Source organism: Cinclus cinclus, chromosome 3 (genome assembly GCF_963662255.1).
Source record: "Cinclus cinclus chromosome 3, bCinCin1.1, whole genome shotgun sequence".
Lineage (NCBI taxonomy): Eukaryota > Metazoa > Chordata > Aves > Passeriformes > Cinclidae > Cinclus > Cinclus cinclus.
Window position 1 is genome coordinate 57,366,761 of NC_085048.1, and position 21,348 is coordinate 57,388,108.

The window sequence follows — 21,348 nt, forward strand, 5'->3', positions numbered from 1 at the left end:
GTTCTTGACGTACATAATGATTGGAGATATAGTACCACATGCAGAATAGTCTTTAATAAAATGAGCAGAATCATTACTCTTCTTTTCTACAAAAATGTTGTTGTGTCAAAGGAATAAACTTACTATTTATTTCATTATTTCCTTACTGTGTATTTAGTTTAATGTCTTATGTGGAGTAGTGTGTTTTCTAAATGAAGCTGGAATTTTCAATTAAACAACCAAACATTTTTGGTGCAGAATGAGTTTGGTTTGAGATGGAAAGAGACTTAACGAGCTTATGGAGTGAGCTCATGGCAAAGCGTGTAGCTTTAAGGAAATTTTGTTACAAGGGTGAAATCTTTGGCAGTGCTACTACAATCTTGTATAACTATTTACTACAAGTACAGTAGCTGTACAACTTAATAGCCCTAAAATGGTACACTGGGCATACAGGCTTTGAAGTTTTGAGATGATTCACAGTGCTGTACTTATTTTATGGCTTCATGAAGCGAGGAGATAAACATTTTGGCACTGAGTTTTGTTTTTTTTTCTTTATTTCAAAGCCACAGAGGTTGCTATTTTCTTAACATATTGTTTTCCTATTTGACCTTCTAAACTGCTCTGTTAAATCAGGAACAGTGTGTAAAAAGGCCAATGGCCACAATTTTACACTGCACTTTAGTGGCACCAAACCTTGAAAAAAAATTAGTTGGCTTGCAGTGGAAGGAAAGATGTCTTAGATGAGAGTGGTATGTGTTTATAATCCTTTAGGTGTAGGAATGTTTATAGAGTTTCTTAGTGTAGAAATCCTCCTGCCGATAATTTACACTTATTAAAAAAAAGGAATGGCTTGGAATTCCTGTAATAATTTTTAATAAACCTTTCAAAACATTTATTTTACTGTCACTTCTCCTTTGCCTAACAGGTTTGCTGTGGAGATTTCTAAAATGTTAGTAAAAATCCACCCCTTTGTTTATCTCTTTAATCTGTTGAAGTGATACTCTCTGCTTCCTCTGCTTCTTAGATGGAAAATAGAGGAAGCAAATCTGTAATCAAAAGAGAAATGAAAACAGACATCTGGATCTTACTTTACAGTGGCTTTTTGTTAATTTAGTTTCTGTGTCTCAATTAATTACCAAAAATGTAAGAGATAAGTATCAAACATTATAGTGGAGTAAAGTAAATGCCATTTGAATTTGAACAACAGATTGAGACATATAATTCAATAGAATGATTATGAAGGGCAGCAGAATTAAAATAATTGAATATTAAATTAAAGCTTTCCGTCCCTGTGTTCTCTTAGTCTGGGAAGCCTCTTCAGTTTTGCTTGTCTATATTTGTAAAACCAAAAAAGCATTCCTTTCTGTCTTTCTCCTCCTCCAGCTTCTGGGTGCTCTATGAAAACAAACCCTCTCTTACAAGTTTCTTTTTTAGTTAGGAACTTGTAGTGCTTTTTTTAGAAAAGCTGGTTTCACCAGCTGAAGACTGGAAGAAAATTGTAGCAGAAGAATAAAGGTATCAAGATCTGAATTAGAACTCTGATACTGGAAACTTAAGAGGTATCCTAATGCAGTGGTTTTCAAACTCTCTGGAGTTAGGGATATAGAAGGGGAGAGAAATACATTAGGACAAGCTGACCAAGCAACAAGGAGACTCCAACAGTGAGAAAAAGTAAAGAATACAGGCAAGAGGGCCAGAGGAAAAAGATGCTGTGAATCACTCACAACAGTAAATTCACTAGCTCAATACTGGGCTTCTTACTTATTGCTGCTGAAGGCAGTAGTTTGTTCAGGGGCTCTTCCAAGTGGAAGGGTCTGGTTGTTGCCTGCTCCTACTGCCACAAGAGCCTTGGGATTTGATTTACACACAATTCTTTCCCATTTCATCTTCCAAGCCACAGTGTTCCAGCTTTATGTCCCACTCTTTCCCCAGGAGTTTCCTGGTAAAAGGCATTGAAAGAATGTGTTCAAACTGCATCATTGTATTTGCATAAAATTTCAGTCAAGGGAAACAGAGTTAGGACAGGAAAAGTGGTTATAGAACCACTTAGAATATTTCTTTAGAGAACCATTTAGAGTATTTCTTCAGAGAACCTTTGAGTGAGCTCAGAGATACATCCTTGAGAGTTTTCTAAACTTATCTTACAACATTTCATACTTTTTTGTTTATTCTTACCAGTTTATTTGCAAACTCCTGAAGTTAATTCTGTAGCTTTCCAGATTTTATTTCATTGTCCAGAAGAAGAGACAGATTCTGAAGAGTACATCAGCTGCTGATGCCATTATGCAAGTGCGTAGCAAAAAAATTTTTTAAAGATTGCTACTCCACATATTATAGTGCAATAGTTCCATCTGTACACAGTGGTTTTAAAATCAAAACTCTCAGTGCTATTACAAGGCTGATCCTATTCAGGCCTTTTCAGAGTCAGTAATATTTGAATTTCAAAGAATTGAATTTTAGGACTTCCCAACAAGCTGGCTCAAAAAACTATCTTTAATAACCAAAATTTATCTACTATGAGTAATCTTGCATCTGTTTGACATTTATTGAGAGATGAAAAGTGACACCAAACAGGTAAGAAGGAGCAACATTATTTTAACAAGAACTACTTATATGTTGGAGTTCATGGGACTTTCAATAGTATAAAAGTTCAATTGCTAGTAAGTGTTTGAAGATGAAATTCTATTGGTCTTGGCAAATGGAAAGGCAAAAATGAGCATTCACAGTAATAATCTTTATATTTTTTTTAGCCAGAACTTTAGGAAATTAAATACTTAAACTGTAATATTTTATTTATAAAATATATGATCCTTCTATAAAAACATTTCCTGCTATTTTTCTTTAGCTGATAAATAATTTACACTCTTGGATGAACATATCTGTCTTAGAGTCCTCAGCTATGCTGAACCCTGGAGCTTTCCAAGAAACGCTCGTTAATTTCTACTCTAAGTAAACAGTAAGTAATGATCCCTCCTGATTTATTTATTTCTTAAAATAATTTACAAAAAGAATATGCGATTGTTGGAAAGCACTGATGCGATATGTATGTGCATGTGCACATATCCATTGTTTCTTGTTCACATAATTCACACAAATTGACCCTTTTAACTTGCTGTTTAATAACTTCAGCCTAATTCTTTTAGGTTCTCTCTAGTACTACATTTCTGAGCACAGTCAGCTGTAATTCCAGTTTAGAGGTTATTTTAATATAATTTGTATTGGTTTTCTGTTCAAGTGAGTCACTCACTAAAATCTCGTATTAGATATATAGGAGTTTTTAAGTTACATAGAAATAATTAGGAAAGATTTATTGCAGATGACTTCTGGATGGGCTCTTACCCTGTCTGTATTGCTGCAGTGGTGCATTATATGACACATCTGTTACCAGCTCATTTGTTTTCCTTGATTATCTCTCCGGGAAATGAACTATGTGTGGAAAGAGTATGTTGTTTTGTCTGAGTGCTAGTTATGGACCGCTGTGAATTTAAACTAGTGTAAGCAAGATAAAGAATATCCCACAGTGGAATGGGAGATGAGAAATCTGCAATTGCCTTGTTCCTCCAGGAGTCTGTGCTCAGCTAAGAGTGTCCATAAGGAGCTACTGCCTTCTGTTCCTTATGTAAGGTTCTGTTGCTTGTCAGAAATGTCGCTGTCTGCCACAGTCTGGAGCAGGGAGATAGAGGTGAAATATTTATTACCGTGCTTAGACTTTGGGTCTAGACCTAAAGCTTCTTAAGCCTTTCGATGGGTCCTGGAAACAGAAGGGAGGAATCAAGACCTTGTCTCGGATTCAGTGTCCAGTTCCCTTTGCCCATAAGAGAGGGGCACTGCTCAGGCTGTCAGAGGAATCCAGTGATTCTCGCAGATATCTGGTATTCCTTGTGAGCAGACTGATCTCATAAAAAGAAAATTCATGTCAGAATTTTCATTTATTTTCTTTCTTTTCAGCTTGAGATTTTTGGTTTGGAACCAAATTCAGTAGGAATTCTAAAGACACAGAATCAAGGTTAATATACAGATGAGAGGAAAAGTACCATTCAGAATCTTGCTTATAGGCTGTGTGTTGTGTTCCCTATGGAATTATATTCTGGAGTCTTTAGGTTGATTTGGAAAACCAAAATTCTAGAAATCTAATTTTGCTTAGATTCACAAAAATAGGGAAAGTTGTAAAGTAGCTAATTAAAATGGTCCTAGAGAATATTAACTCCTATCAGTAGTCTAATGAAGCATCTTCTGCAACAGCTGCTGTCCCTCAGAAAACATGGCTGCAAGTAGAGAAGTGGCTATACAGGCTGCTGGCATGAGAGCCAGGTGTTTACTAAAACCCTGACCAGTCTCTGACTTGGTGTGATCATTGTATTAACAAAACCAAACAAACTGGAATAGAGCTAAAATTACAATATTGCCATATAAAATCTAATATATTAATATTTCATGTCTGACCTATTATAGAAATCTCCTTTGATTGATAAAAAGGTAGCATTTCTTATGAGCATCACATACATTTGTAGGATGAACTCTGCAAGATTGTAATTTCACAAGTATTTATTTCAGTTGCAGTGCTGGCTAGAACGGTTCCCACCTTAGTACTTCTCCTTGTCTTGGGATGGCTGAGCAAGTACAGGGATTTATCTGGTTAAAAATGAATCTTTTGGGTGTATGTTTTGGGTTGCCAACAACTTCATCCCCAGTCCAGTTCAGAAAATAGTCGAGGCAATTGAAATGGTGGGTGACAGTGTATCAGGAGTGAATAAGCAATGTTATATTGCTAGAAAGAAATATTAATGTATCTATACTGCCAGTAGTAATATACAACTGTAGAGCAGGCCTTCTTATAATTTAATTTCTCTTTATTTTCATGCAGAGGGGTCTTTTCCAGTCTCTCCTGTACAAAGGGCAAGAATCTTTTATTTCCTGGCACCATTTACAGTTTGTTCAAGTAGGTGTTTAACTCCTACTTTGCATGTTCCTGCTTGATCTGCAGCATGGACTGTAATGCTGTGGCAGAGCTGTGAGGGGTTGGAGACTCATGGGTAAGAGGTAGCACCCCTAACTCAAGATGCATCCTTGTTCATAGAGGGTCTTTGGATGGCTTCCCTCCCTGGGGTACAAGATGCTTTACTTGCCGGGAGGCAAAGGTTTCTTGCCAGATCTAGTGCATGTTTTTTGAAAGTTTGTTGTTCTGTTTTTCTCTTCCAAGAAGGCAGTAAATTCTTCTGGAAGTTCTTTGCACTATACAGCTAGTAAATAGTGACCCAAATTGACAGAAGCATGTGGCACCCTTTTGGAATCAGCAATTGACTCTTCGTTTTCTGCAGGGTGGGATTTTGCAATGTTTGTGGAAAAGGAAAGCTCTAGAATACTTCATTTGGTGATGATGGGACTAAACACTGGTATTAATTGGTTAACATCTCACACGTTTTAAAGCCAGTACACATGGAATGGTTCTCAGCTGACACAGAAGAGCTGCCTCTGAAAATCCAGCACAATTATCAATGTGTGACTTCCTTTCTTCCCCCACTTGGAATTCATATAAGCACAGTTGTGGAGGATCATTGGCTCCAATATGAACACCAAATGCACTTTCCCCCCCCCCCCCCAGGTAAACATTTAGGGTTACGTTCCTTTATACTGAGCCATTTGGGAAGAATGTTGCTTTACCAGAGGGAAGCACTGACTGTGCTAATGCCTCCCTGTGTCAGTTATGTAGAACTCTCTTACGGTGTGCCACAGTGAATCCATTCCTAAACTGGTGTCTCAGGATTTTATTTGCTGCATAGGAAATCTATGAAGCACACTAAATATCCCTGTTGTGAACCAACCCCCCCTACCCCCAACTCTCGGTTTGAAAATTCTTAGTCTTACAGGCAGAAATATGAATTAAATCTGCTATTTCTTTTATATTGCTCATTATGTTCCTGGTTTATGCCTTGCCATACTCTTTTGAGACGAGTATGTCTCTCTTCTCAAAAAAGTGGCTTATATTTTGTGGATTTTTTTATGTGCTACTTCATGTTTTTTAAGATTTTTTTTTTGTTCAGCCTTTTGTTCATTTTTTCTTGTCCTCTTGGTTTGGTTGTTTTTTGGACTCTTTTCTTGTTGATTTTGTTTGTTTGTTTGCTTGCTTGTTTGTTTTTAAGAGGACACTTCTAATCAAGTGTTTAAACAGACACACATTAGGACATTTGAATGAGATAGTGCCAGGCAACACAAACACATTTCCTTTACTACCTTATTTCAGCTGAGAGTGCAGTCAGAGTGCTCTTTTCTTTAGACTCCAGATTAGCTTTTTTGTACCTTATTTATCAGTAATAGGGCTTCTGAGAGGTCTTGGTAAAAATCCATCACTGCAGGCTGATGAATCCCAATCTGCCATTCTTCAGCTGACAGTGAGTAACTGTTACCAGCTTTCCATGAGTAATTTTATTTACAAATAACGTGGAGTAACTTGTAAGTGATTTCATGTTGGTGGATGACTGAAATTATTTACTAATGGGATATTTGAAGTAGTTCAGTATAATGTTGATGAGCTGTTTTCCCCCCTTCTTAACAAGTTGCCAGACTCTTGGACCCTCAGAGTCTCTTGGCTTCTGAGTCTCTGAGCAGCTTCCTTAGACTTCATGTCTAATCAGAGTATATGACTATATTTAAATGTGTTTACAGATGCTGTATTTTACTATTTTACACTCAGATTTACTTTTTTTTTTTTTTTGGTGTATGTATAAGACAATAACATTAAGATTCTTTCATCTTTTTTGAGTTTCCCCTATGTCTGCAAAAATGCAGCCTGAAAGTGCTTAAAAATTAGGTTGATTCCAGACTTAGCACAAACTGCTAGGAAGTGACTCACTTCTTTGAGTATCTCTAAAATTCCCATTTTATTTGTTCTGATTAAGTTATTTTCTGTCATCTTCATATATTGTTGCCTCAGTGCTTTCTTGGCCTGTCAGATCATGAATAAACACATTTAGGATAATGCAGGTTAGAATGCTGTGTCATCTTGACAAGTTTCCACCACATAGTTGCTTCATATTTTCTGTCTCTTCTTCAGTTGTTTAGAAATTTGCGTTTATCATCATAGTGCAACATGGATTCTGTATGACCTGTTTTGGTTGTGTCAATATTGTGGTTAGTGCGTGACTTCATCTCATCCTGGTAACTCTCCTCGTGGCAGCCATGTAGCCATGGGAGAATATAAACATATATGAGTTGTAGAAGTGAGTAACAGGAACCCATAACCTTCTGGATATCACGAAAAGTGGGCAGCACCCTTTGTGTAACAATCAGGTGATATTTGCTGGCCTGGGGCTCCTACACCAAGCACAGTTGTTCTGCCTCTGGGGATAGGAGATTTCAGCCTGAAACATTCTCCTTTATGTGACCCTAACTGTGCTTCAAGGATCAGTATGGTGATGCTATTCATAAAACAGTCTCCTAGACTATGCCTGAACCATGTGAAGTAGCTCTATTTCCTGATCCAAGCCAAAGTTTTATTCTCACTCATAAGGAGACTGTCAAATTTGCATTTCATATGCATGTGAAAGAAAAAAGAAAAACAAAATAAATCAAAACGTCTCTGAAATAAGAACGATGAAAGCTACCACTTTTTATACATGTTAGAAAAAATATCAAATTATAATTCTAGGGAAAACTTTTTGTATTTTAAGTTACGTACTTTTCTTCTAATCTTTAATTTCTGCTGTTATACTTATTAGAAGGTATTACAGTGTTATTTTTTTAATCTAGTGGGATTCCATGCAATTTTCCAGTCCTGTCAAAGGTTCACAAATAAGTTTACAGATCTGGTCATTTTGGATGAGCTTGTACATGGTTCCAAAGTTTTCCAGATGTCTTCATCAGAGCTGTGTAAATAATTAGTTTCTTTTTTTCATGGCAGATACAAACAGTAAAAAAATAAACTTTCTCACTTTATACAAAATGAAATTTTTGAAAATTTCTGCTAGACAATAACTTTTTTAGGGTGAAATGATTTTTTTTAATGTGAAAGAGTAGAGATGTCAATAAAATTTCAAATATTTCAGGCACCTGTTTAAAATAGACTATTTTAGGGAAAAGGGTTCTATATTTCCAGAAGTTTAGATACCTTTTTCAATGTTGAGTAGGAATAGGTGTCTGCACTGGTAGAGTGCTGAAAAGTAAGATGAGGCGCTGACAAGGAGATCGTATTTCCAGATAGAAACCAGCCTCTTTTTATTTGTTTGTTTTCATTTTGTGAAATCTGACATGTTACCCAGAGTGCTTTAAACTTGCCAGCTGTCACTTTCCAATGTGAAATGCTGTGTCAAAATGCTTCCAACCAGCTCCAGCCCCTGCATGTATCTCAGCAGGCAGTATGGGAGCCTGAGTCAAGGTCACTGTTCTTCAAGTGCAACATCTGTGTTTTGTGTGCTCACCTGAGCCTGCTCCATGAAATGTGTCACAGTTTCCTGGGGGTGCCTTATGGGTTTGTTACCCATTGAGGGAGAATGCAAAAAAGGGGTTTAAGACAATGATGTGTTTTGTGGAAACATGCTGCTTGATAACTTACTAGGTCTCCCTGGACTAGAAGATTAATACAAATTGCCAGCTGCATTCCAGTGTCTTGCTTTCTCTGTAAAGTATTCCTGTGCTCTGTCTTATGATGACACTCCCACACAGCTGCTGAAATAGTCTTCTTGTTGTAGCGGTTAAAGGAAATTGCTGCAATTAATTTTGCTGTCTTTCTTCTCTTTGATGTATCCTTACAATTTCTTGGACAATTTTTTAGAGATTGGGTTCTGTTCAAAACCAGGGGTGAAAGGAAGAGAAGGAAAAAGAAACATTTGATGTTTCATTTATATGTGCTTGCGTTTCTGTTTTGATGTAGGTACCCAGCAATGTAATGGATGCTAAAGTACACATATAAATACATATAACTTCTGTTACTCGCATATAAGTGCAATAGACAGAAATTAAAAGAGAACAATCTGAAGGAAAAAAATGATGCAGGTGCATTAGTCAAGCTAGTTTTATATCCTAGTAACTATAAAGAATGACCAGACCGTGAACTCTAAAGTTATGCCTCATTTCTTGGGTACAGCACACTATGTTCTGAGAAATTTCTATTTGTAGTCTTGAGGCAGTTTTAATCATCTCGTTCACTACAAATTTGACACTTTTCCCCTCTTTTCCTTGGCTTGCAAAATAATACTCTTTTCTGCTAATTTCAGATGCTGCTACAATGAATGCTAGTGGGTTCAGTGGTGAGCACAGTAGTGGGAGACACTGTGGAGAAAAAAGCTTAGTGCCTTGTACGCTGGATTTTATGAATGAAGAAGGGGAGAGCTTAACCCTCCCAGTTTGATCATGTGAAAGTTTTTGCAGTCAAACATGGTGCAGTCAGACAGGGGTGGAGATATAAAGTGAGAAAACTGAACTTTAATTCTTAAAGAATTAAGCAGAATTATTGGAAATAAAAATATAAAAACCCAGTATTTTAGGGACAGTCAGAAAGGATGGGGTTAATCCTTAATTTCAATTTAAATAACTAATGTTAGTTTAGAAGAATTACTGAAGCTGGCCATTGGTTGTGTTATTTTGCAAATCTAATTTTATATATATTTTTAAGTGTTCTTGATTGTGTTATGATGACCTTTCAATCTTCCATATACCTCCTATAATTAAAACAACAAAAAGAATAAAAAATGGAAAACAATGGAGGTATTTTTGCACCCTAACATTTGCAGAAGAAATGAGGGGCAGAGCAGTAGAAATGAGCTGCCTGAGGTACAGTAGCTCTCCAGACTCCCTTTAACCTAGATTTGTTCACTTGTCATCCCTGTCCTTTTCCCCCTATGACCATTTGACCATGTGACATATCTGCATTGACTTTATCCACCCTGAGGTTTTCCTGAGCCTCTTCCTCCTGCAGGGTCTGTCTCGTGGTGCTGCAGTGAGTGCCAGGCATGCGGTGCTGCCCCAGCCAGCTCCAGCAGGGTTCCATGTGAACCACCCCTGGCTTGCTGCTCTCACTGACACCGTTAGGGCACTGCCCCATCCAAAGTGCCTTTCCCAGCTAGAGCGCTGATAAAACCAGTGAGAGGATGTAGTAGAAGCATGTAGGTGCACTGTGCAAAAGAGGAAAACAACTGGGAAGTCTTTGACCTTTGGTTTTAAAGTTCTCCCCTAGTAATTGTGTGTTGAATCAGCCATTTGAAACCTTGCAGGGGCATGCGTTTAAAAAGCTCTGAAGGATTTTACCTCAGTCTGCCTCCTTCCCCCCCGCCATATTATATGTTTACTTGAAAACTGTGGTTGCTTAAAGAGATTGCTCAAAGAGTGATTGCTTAATGAGTCCTTTTGCCTTGAGTGATTTTTTTTGACAGCCACAAAACCATCACTTCCATTTGGTTTATGCTGTGATTGGAGCGTAGCCTGGTACTTTAGTACGGAGGCCAAACAAATGTTGAGAACCTCATACTGTCTTGGATGCAACTGAACAGGCAGAAAAAAAAAATCCAAGTCATGATGGATATGACCTCAAGTCTTAGGGCAAATTTACACAAAGTGTAAATTCTGCGAGGTGGTCGATGCCCCCTAACTGCCCACTGGTCGCTTTCACTCCCCTCCTTCTTGACAGGTTATTTCACCAATGGTCTGAACAATTAAACCAGCAGAAGAGACCAGCGGTGTGGCAGTCCTAGCTGGGTGGGGAAGGGGAGGAGGGGAAAGAATGACGTAGAGAGGACAGCGTGTATTTATGAGTCTGTCTTTTGAGTTTGTAAAAGTCAGTTAAGAATGCATAACCAGCCCCAGAAATTGATTTAGCTGCATCTGCTTTTGATGGAAAACATTTTGCATAACTGTGACCTCTTACAAAAATGACAAATCCACAAAAAACCCTCCAAACTACTTGCAACTGGCCTGAGTACTGATATAAGTTTAATATAATGTAACTAACTGTTGCAGGGAGAATAAATAAAAGATGTATTACCTAATACCATCTATTTTATTCAGAAGCTAATAGATTTTGTGTAGTGTCTTTCTTCACCTGTCCAGGGAAAAAATTCAGAGGACAACCTTCAAAGAAAAGCCTTCACAAGGAGCTGATGGGCTGTTCCTATACTCAAAACAAGAGGGAACAGCTGCTGTTCCTTCCTCAATAAGCAGACAGTGTTCTGTGGCTTTTATTTGCAAGCCTGAACTTCCTGAGAAATGGCACAGCTCTCAGTGGTAAAAAAACCATAAAGTAACATCCTACTGTTGTCAGAATGTACCCTAAGTCTCAGACATCTGGATTACAGTCTAGGAAGGAATATTAACATGCTTGAAAAAACAATATAGTGCTGTAAGGATTTTCCACGTAATAACAAACATCACTTTTTATTCATTAGTTGAAGAGCTATAGAAATATATGAAAAAGAGAAAATATATGAACATCTTCCTTCTTGCTTTACAATACAAGTAGGATAAGCTTTCACTTGCAAACTGGCAGGCAGGCAGCCTTCATTTACAAGAATCTTACACAGTAGTTGTTGTTATAATTATTATTAGCAAGATTTAGTCTTACTTTAATAACTTTTAAAATTGCTTGCTAAGAGAGCGAGGAAAACTTAAGCCTAATATTTTTTTTGTACAGGTTGTTACCTTGCCTAGATTAGTGAGACTGATTAAAGTCTCTTGTGTGCTTCCCTGCATCCAGCTTTTCTACTCACATTCTAAACAATTTTCACCCCAAGTCTAACTTCATAAAGCTTTTTTCCCCTCTTCTCTATGAGTTGTTTTCAGTTGCTTCTCTTTTTTTATTTTTACCTTTACTGATGTGCAAGACATGGAATTTCACTTGGGCTCAGGGAGTCTTCATCTCAAAGATTTTTGTGGTTGAAAGGATGACATAGTGTGCTGAGACACCTCTGTCCTAATCCTGCCTCCTCCTGGATGAGACACTTAACCTCCCTGTGTTCTATCTATAAAATATATTTAATGATACTTAATGGTTTCACTGCCCTTTGAAAATGTAAAGTGCTATGTGAGTGCCAATTACTTTTATTATGTTCCCTGATGGAAGGCCTCAAAGTATTTGTGTTAAGTGGTTACTGCTAATGCACTTTCTGGAATAATCTTTGGTTAACAAAGTGCAACCACTGCAGAAAAACCCCTGTGTTTAAGTCAAGGCTGACAGTGACAGGTGTGAGAAAGTCAGGACTTGGCAGCACTCAGCTTCACCAGGTACCTTTGTGCCCTGACTCGGGGATGGGCTCGAGCCACAACACTACCCAGCTTGTCTTCTCTCCATGGAGAAAGTCTTGAGCTTTGGGAACACAGTCTGACTGTCCACCAGCACAGGACAGATCTTCAGGCAGTCAGATAATTCCTACAGAATAATTTGCTTGTGCTGCTGTTCAGAGAAACTTGCTGTCCCTAAAACTCACAGGAGCACTTCACAGCAAAGGACTGGCTCTCATGCAGACCCCCAGGCAGAGCATGGTCCATCTCCCTAGGAGTATTGCCAGCCAAGCTGTTTTCGTGCTGGACAATTCTGATGTTTGTCTCAGGTAAGGCATCAGAAACTCATAAAAATGTGCCAAGAGTTTCTCAGGACAAGAGAATGTGTGTCGGACCAGTTGGCAATTGTCTGTCACTACCTCTGAAATGTTGCCATGATCCTAAATTCTGATTGTGCTTGATGCAGTGTTGCATTGAGTATGTGAAATTCTGCTTACCCAACTTATTTACAAGTTTACTCTGGCATAGGAAACTTGAAATAGGACAGTATTTAATACATCTGATGTAGGAAGGGTGCACTTGGTCATAGTTTAGACTGGTGTGTACTTGAGGAGGGAAAGAGCGGTTCCTTTACTGTGCAAGGAACTTGCTACTTGGACCAGGAATGGCCTCAGGGACTGTTTAGACTCCTCATTCCCAAAAGAAAGGACAGGACAGGTCTGAAAAAGCATGTACTTTTTGCACAAGCAGAAGGCATTGAGTGAAGTCATGATAACTTTACATATTGCTGGAAAATAGCTGAAACTATCCTCATTTATCTGAGAAATGCATTTCAGAATCATCACAGTGCAACTTTTAAGTGAAGGCAGAAGAGACCAGCTCCTGGAAATGGGATCTGAAATAAAAGTGACAAATATGACATCCCTGCAGCATCCTGCTCTAGAGACAGTGTCAGGTAGGGAGTTTGGCTGGATGGTCTACCTGCCAAGCTGTTAGGCAGCTTTCCTAAGGCCAGCTCAGGAAGGATGGAAACCTCCAGTAGAGGTGAAGAGCAAAATGTTGCTTGATCTTGACTTTCAGTATGAATACAGACTGTGAAAGCAGGGCCTCATCTTCTTTCTGACTTTTGCCCAAAACCCCAAACATTGATATCAAGTTTATACCTGTAAATTGTAATTTTTCAGAAAGAAGTTTAAAACCATTAGAGCTGAAAATGGAAAAAATGAGAAGTACAATTTTCAAAAGGAATTAACAGCAATTAAGAGCAGATGCTATTCTCTTTGATCTCAAGAAATTTAATTTCTGACAGACTGTTTACAGTCAGACGAGACAGTGTGTAAGTTTGGATTGGTGTGCTGCTATACCATAATTATTCAGGTAGAAAAAATTGTGAAAGAGCAGACAAAGTAGTTAAAGTCTCTTACAACTGTGCCACTCACTTTGTGTTTGCCTTTCAGATTTCGTCCCAGGAGCTCAGTAAATTGTAGTTAATTTTTTCTGACCGCACTTACAGAAACAAAAGCAATATCCTTTAAAAAAATGAAATAACAAGACTACTCTTTTAGCAAAATATTTGGATTGAAAATGTTGAGGTTTAGAGATCTTTGATCTTCCATCTTCAAAATAAGTCTTGATTTAAAACACTAGTGTTGTGTAAACAATTAAACCAGTATGTCCATGTCATACTGTAAGTGCCCTTAGGAAGGAGAACTTAATAAAAGTGTCATATAATTGTGGTCTGAAGATCTGTGGAAAGAATTAGGAATGAGTAACATTATAGCAATAGCTGCATGAATACTGAGGCTCAAAGAAAACAGTGTTTGTGGTTCTCTGATTCATTTGGCCTCAGAATTTGTTTTGCTCTGCTGTTGTGTACAGACAAGGCTATAGTCAAGGTGTGGGTTTTAGCCACCTCTTAACTAAGAGGTTTCATGGTTCAGCCTTAAAGGTTGAAGAGGCTGAGTGGTCTGTGCAATTTCAGAACAGAATGTCATCTTATGTGCTAGATAAATGCATAGATGCAATCTCACCACTCTGTTTAAAGTGGAGAGGTTGGGTACCAAGCTCATGGCATTAAAACAGGCACAGAATTCACCACTTGATCAAACAGAGGTGACTGAGGTATTGGTCCTTCAATGTGCTTTAGGTTAGGAAAAACTGAGGTTTTTCCTCTTGATGGCTGTTTTTTTGAGAACAGAACTTGCCATAGGAATTATTTTGCTGTTTGCCTTTCATCATTAGATATTTTCCTCTATAAAAGCCTCTATTTTGTTGTTTTATTGGATGGTTGCTAGCAATTAGGTTGCAGCACCCATCACTACTTTCCTTCTGTCTTTGCCAACCTAATTAGCATTCTGTTCCAAATGTGGTCTATTACATGACTTAGCATGACTGAGGTAGTGCACTGAATTGTAAACAGCAGACTTTTTCGGTGGTTGTTGCTACTTTTCAAAGCCTGCATTAAGATAGAAAAAACCCCATTTATCTGTCTGGACACATTTAAGACACAAAATTTAAATGTTTTCATTTCCCACAACTTTTTGTGTAGAGTTGAACATCCTGGTCGGCCATAGGAAGTGTTGTAAAAATTTCTGCTATTGGTTAATATTGCTATTAAGTTAAACACATAGTGGACAAGCTGACAGGACGTTTAAGACTTTAGTGTTCAACATATTGATAAGTTTTCCGGGGGAAAAAAAGTGTGGATAATAGTAATAAAAATTATGGATGTTATTAAGTTGAATAATACGGTGAAGATAAGGGCAGACTGAAATAGTCTGCAGCCCTGGTCCCCTTGTCTCTAAAAGGATATAGCTGAACTGGAAAATGCTAGAAGAAGGACAACATAGTTTCAAGGGAGAACAGAATAACTTTCATCTATGGAGTGACTGAATATACTTAAAATGTTTGGAAAAGAGAAGTGAGATGATGACCTAGGGAATGATGGAATCTTCCAATACAGCAATTAGATGTATCAAGTGATAGTCAGAGACAAAGATGTTTGTTTATTTCAGAAGAGGAGATTGTGATTTACCTAGTGTTAACTGAGAGTATGAAAGTTATTACTGGAGACTACTGCTTCAGAGTATATAAAACATATCTGAAGCATATTAAATGCCAAGTCAGTTCAGAAAGCACTGGAGAAACTTGGAGGGGAAAATGTTAAGGGGTATAAATCACAAAAAGACCATTTCCAGCTCTACAAGTCTGAGCTGCACACCTCTGGAACATGAGGAAACTTCCTATAGAAGCGTATTTTTCCTGCTGTATTTTTTGCCATAAATATCTGGTATCAATTTCTGTTGTAAATGGGATACTTTGATAGATGGAGGTCTGCTATTGCTCTTAAAACTATTTATTTATTTTACTTTACTTTCCTTCAAAGCATCTGGAGACAGACTCATTCTTTATGAACAATAATGTTTATTTTCTTGTGAAAATTGGCTGATATTAATCTTTCAGGTACACATCATGGTAATTAGGAGATATACTATAAACATATAGGTTGGATTAGAGTTGGATCACATGTAAAAAGAAGGGTTTCTTTATAATTTGTTTCGACATTTACTTAATTGATTTTGAGCAGTCTGGACACCCTGTAGTTGTGTCTTGTTAGTAAAAACTGCAAAGTTATGATACTGATCCTCAAATGTTAGTAAGTGCCCAGCAGAGGACTTCCTGTTGGGTGATTGAATCTGCAATGGCACTGGATATTGGGTCTCAGAGAACAGTAATTGCTATGGAGATTGTTTCTCATAAAACAGGTAGCTAGTCATTTGGTCAAAAGTCACTGAGGCAAGTGATGCATGTACTAGTTTCAAAATGCTTGGTAAAACTTGACACACATGTATACATATACATGCCTTGGTAGTGGTTTTCAAAGAACTGAAGGGTGTGCAATGCATGTTACTGTAGCAATAAATTAAAATAATCTGAATTTTATGTTGTTCCTTACTGCAATCAAACAACTTGGTGCATAAACCACTTTTGTCAAGGGTATATGCTTTACGTAAACTGTTTCAAGTAGTCCTTGTGTTGCCCAAACTTTCAGGTTACAAAGATATTTGCTTATTTGTTTTGTAAATAGTTACTGCCTTCCTTTTCTTTAGGATGGTGGGATCATGCAATTTTGGATTCCCAAATCTAATGTCATGCTTGCCAAAGTAGGGCTTTTAATAGCTTTTGCTCCATGGACCCACTCCAGCTTTGGAGTGTCTTACTGTCTGAAAGAGAGATTTGTGTCATATTGTCACTCATGCAGCACACATTGCCACTTTATACTAGAAAGGAAAATCAGTTCAGTTTGAACATTACAGTTGTGTTCTACTCATAAGTTTATTTGCCCCTTACTCCTTGCTGAATACGCTGAAGATCATTCTGGCTTTTCAGAAGTTCAGATTTCCATATTCCTACAGAATAAATAAAGAATTTGCATTCATTATGTTTGTTGTTAGCAATCACTTGGAAATGCTGTTAATTTATCTGTATTTGAAAAAAAAAAAAAGAGGAATAGTCTAGGCATGACTTTTATTCTCTAAGAATCTTTCTGCTGCCAATCACATGATATATGTTGGATAGGATGGACTCTTGGCAATCTAGGTTATTGATATTGATTGATATAAGATATGAAATTAGTCATCCTAGTATATATGGAGTGAGATGTAGGTTACATCCAAACTGCAATTAATTATCAACAGTGAAGTGAATGTCTGTCTTCTTCCTAAAGCACAGTTATCAAAAAATTAGAATTAAAAAAACCTGTCTGAATAATTTTCAAAATTTTCCATCATTATAAGAGTACCGAAATTTGAGATTTAAGTGCACATCTACACGTAATTTCAGCAACACTAAAGTGCAACATGCTCAACGTGATGAACTGACTAATAATATATTCATAATTTGATTTAATCTTCTGTTACATTATTCTGAATTAACTTTGAACAAGAGTATGCCTTTAAAATATCATTAGAGTGTGATTAATGTTCCAAACGAGAGAAAATTCAAGGAAATTTTATGTGATGCTTAGGTAATAACTACTTTTGTTGCTAACAGTGCCCCCTAATTTGCAGTCTGATTTTCAGTCTGACTTGACACCTATCTAGCTGCTAGCATGGGCTTCTCTCCGTTATGGCATTACATTTCGTAATGCTATTCTCTTTTTCTTTGGATATTTATCCATTGCGGTCCTTCAACTCCTCTAGACTATCTAGCTTCACAAAGAGTAACTAAATTCCTCCCATCCTCACCAGAGGGCATATTTTTTCAATGCTTTATTAATTTCACTCTTTCTCTACCATTCTGCCTAACTTACACTCTCAGATTTTCCCTGGCTTTTTATAAAGTTCATTGTCTTCATTAGATGTTTCCCGCATGCCAACAGGATATCTGAACTCTGACTACTCTTTTTTCCATGTCATCATTAAAAATTGTCTATGGTAAAGAAATAAACTGTATGTCCTTCCTTCAGAAACACTTCAGTTAATTACCCTTTTTCCATACTGAAATATGAAATTTAAAATATTTTCATTCAGTTAATGCGTTTCATGGTTTTACGGTATCAGTTATCTTACAGAACTTTGTTTCATCTAATCGATTATTTTATAGAATTGTCAAATAGTTTGGGTTGGAAGGGACTTTAGAGTTCAATAGTTCCATCCAACCCCCTTGCCATGGGCAGGGACACCTTCCATTAGACGAGGTTGTTCAAAATCCCTTCCATCCTGGCATTAAACACTTCCAGGAATGGGGATCCACAGCTTCTCTGGGCAGGACATTTAGTTTTACCAACTAAACTAACTAGCTAGTTTTATCAACAGCAAGATAATAAATTTACAATGTCATCTAAAAAGCCATCTGGGCAATTATTGTCTGTTGTCATTTTAAGGCAACACTTAATAGGAAACCTGGTGTTTATTATTTGTTCTCCATATACAGACATTTTCTTTCTGCCAGTTTTGTGCTTGAGTGCTGTAACCAATGCTTTGTAGTTAAGAATGTTGCTCTTTTAAGTTTCAGCTCCATTGTTCAAGCTGCTTGGTGACTCTGGCAAGTGCCATTTAATCAGTCTTTGAAGTCTGGAAATAATCTTTTGTACTTGGTAATAAAGGAAAAATACAGGAAAAAACATTTATTTCTTTCCTCTATTGTTACCACATCCATAAAAACCGCAACGGAACTGCCTAAATTCACTTCTAATGATTGATAGGTGGGTTTTATTTCAGACGTGTCAAAGCTGTTTCCTTTTTTTGGATGATTTTTTACCAACAGATTGATTAGCTCTCTCAGATATTTTCATTAAATATAATTGTCTCAACAAACAACTGTTTTACCAAACCTAACAGTAATTTCTAAGTTATTGTGAAATGTATTTTGTTTGTTCTCTACCTCTTCCTTATTTGAAAACAAATTGTTGGCACATCATTTAAATTTTAAAATATGTGCCTTTTTTCTTCTTTTTTCTAAGGGTAATACTCAAGTGTATGTCAGGTATATTCCTCAAAACTGACTCAGTATATACTGTCAGAGACTACACAGCACAGAAGGAAAATTCCTGACATTTTAGGGCTGGTAAGGTAGTTTACCATGTATTCTATATTCTGAAGATTAGTATAAATCATTACAATTACCCCCAAAAATTATGGCAAGGTTCAATAATATGTCTCACTCATAACACTGAGTAAAATATAAGATCCATTTTAAGGCAACTTCTGCATATTTTATTTTAGGAAGTTCATTCTAATTTCAAGGAATAAATTACACAAGATCTAATAAATTGTATTACACAATCTCCACTTTGGTTATATTTTTGGATTGAAAACAACATTCATGAACAGTGAGAATTCAAACCAGACAATAATTCCATCTCTTGCAGGAAATGGACACAGGGAGGACCACTGTGATTATGGCTTCATGTCTACCTTCATCATTATTCTTTCTTTTTCATTTTTTGTAGTCATTATTATTCTTTCTTTTTTCATTTTTTGCAGTATTGCTATAAGCCACCTCTTATCTTTGCATTAATTGTTTCTAAACAATGTTGAAATACAAAATACATATTTCCTCCATGTTCTATAGTCCACGATTGTGCAAAAATCGGCATTTGTTCCATAGTTCATTTGAAATGCTCTGTTGGTCCCTCTAATACACAGATATCACACTTTCAGTATGGTGAATTGTCCAAGAGTCTGTAAAACAGCATTCTACCAAGAGAATTGGTCTGGGGTTAGCTGATTAGAGCTGTCACTTCATTTTATAGCAGGCATTATTCCATTTTTGCCCCAGGCAGCGTGGTGTTGGAGCAGACAGATGCCCCTTTCTGCAGCGTGCACCTGGATTCCCAGGACCCTGGCAACAGGTGTGGGGATGGAGATGCTGACCAGGCTCTTGCACTGATTTTTAGGAAGAGTACAACCAGCACAAAAACAGTAGGATAGAAAGTTCTGACTGTTCTGACTGACACTGCGAATCCTGGTGGACAAAACTCAGCCCAAAATATAAGGAGAACAAATGTCTGGTTTATAACTCTTTTTTGGTTATCCAGCTCTATATAGTTCTCTGAATAATGCCATTCCACTTACAAAGCTGGAGAGTTTTTACTAACTCCTATTTATTGTTCCAGGATTTGTGGATTTAACACTCCATGATCAGGTCCATCTACTGGAATGTGCCTGGTTAGAGATCCTGATGATCGGCTTAGTCTGGCGCTCCATGGAACACCCAGGAAAGCTTTTGTTTGCACCTAACCTGTTATTGGACAGGTCAGTCCTCATGTTACTGTGACTTGTTTGAGTTAATTTATTTCTGCTGCAACCAGATTAGTTTTTAGCAGGATATCATCTCACCAATACTACAACTTGACAGTATTTCATATGTTAAGCAGGTTTATAGGAGGTGAGACTGGAAAACAAACTCTAAAAAAACTAGGAATGCTCAGGCATGTGATACTCATCATTTATTAGACAAGTAACACATCTGAGATTCATCTGCTGCTTGAAGTACTTTTTTCAAAGGCAGCAGTAAATTTCTCTTATAATCTGTACTGTTTGTGGAAGAAGTAATTTGAATTAAAACCTGAACACTATTCATTTAATTCAGATGGTTATTTTTGTTTATTTAAAATCCTCCTAGTTTTTCTTAGTTAGAATGAATTTATCCAAGCAGCCAGCCAAAATTTTGGAAGAAAATCCTCACAGAATCTCAGTCTTATTTTTTTATAGAGAATATATTAAGTTTCTTTTTCATCACGAAAACTGGAGACAAATATGCCAAACACATTGCTAATATGTTAAGTATTTCTGAGAGAAAAATGATGCCTCTGTGCCATATCACAAAATCCTGGATTTTAACTGGCAGTCTTCACATTAAGAGCAGGAAGACTGATAATTTAAACCACATTTTATACTATCTTAATGTAATCTCAAACTCTATTTTTCCTAGTCATGGGAAAAATTTAATGAAAAATTTCAATTAAATTTCAGAAAAAAAAAATGCTTAGGATAGATCATCTTAGTTATTGGTCGTCCTCTTAGTTGAAGACTTCTGCCCACATAGCAGAGTGGGCAGGGGAGAGCTGCTGTGTGCACAGCAGTCACTTCAGGGCAGAGTTTGGCATCTTGGTCTAAACTGGAAGTGGCAGAAGAGCCAAGCTGAGATGGAGTATACAGAGAGGCAGCTAAGAGCTGGGCAAGCTGCTGACCTCATCATGTAGCTGCAGGGACAGAGGGGGGGGGCAACAGAAAGTCAAGGGCAGTGCCTTCAGTTACTGCAGCCACCAGCTGAGTAAATTAATCAAAATTCTCATTTGCAGAAAAATTTCTTATTATCAACTTGATCTGTTGGCTGTGGGATACTGAGTTTCCATAGCCACATTCATACAGTGTTAATTCTTAGATTCCCTGCCCTCAATTTGCAAACAACCCCCAGGATTTACTTTTTGCATTTTAGTAAAATACTGATGATAATACCTAACATTATAAAACATAATATTTCACAGTAATAGAGAAATATATACCGCCTTAGGAAAAAATCTGTTCCATTTGTGTAAGCACCACGATGTGTGAGCTGTGGAACTAGATAAGTATAAAATGCATTCTCATTTTAGGCACAGAAAATATTTGCTTATCTAAGTGTAAACATAGTCTTCATAAAAAGTGACAACAGTTTTGA

At 37.2% G+C, this 21,348-nt stretch overlaps 1 protein-coding gene across 1 annotated transcript in view; it reads left to right on the top strand.

The window, feature by feature from the left end:
- Positions 1-21,348, top strand: part of ESR1 (estrogen receptor 1) — a 103,301-nt gene that overhangs the window by 62,728 nt on the left and 19,225 nt on the right. The window contains exon 5 of the mRNA XM_062490034.1: positions 19,802-19,940. Coding sequence (XP_062346018.1) covers positions 19,802-19,940 — 139 coding nt within the window. The remainder of the gene's footprint in view (positions 1-19,801; positions 19,941-21,348) is intronic.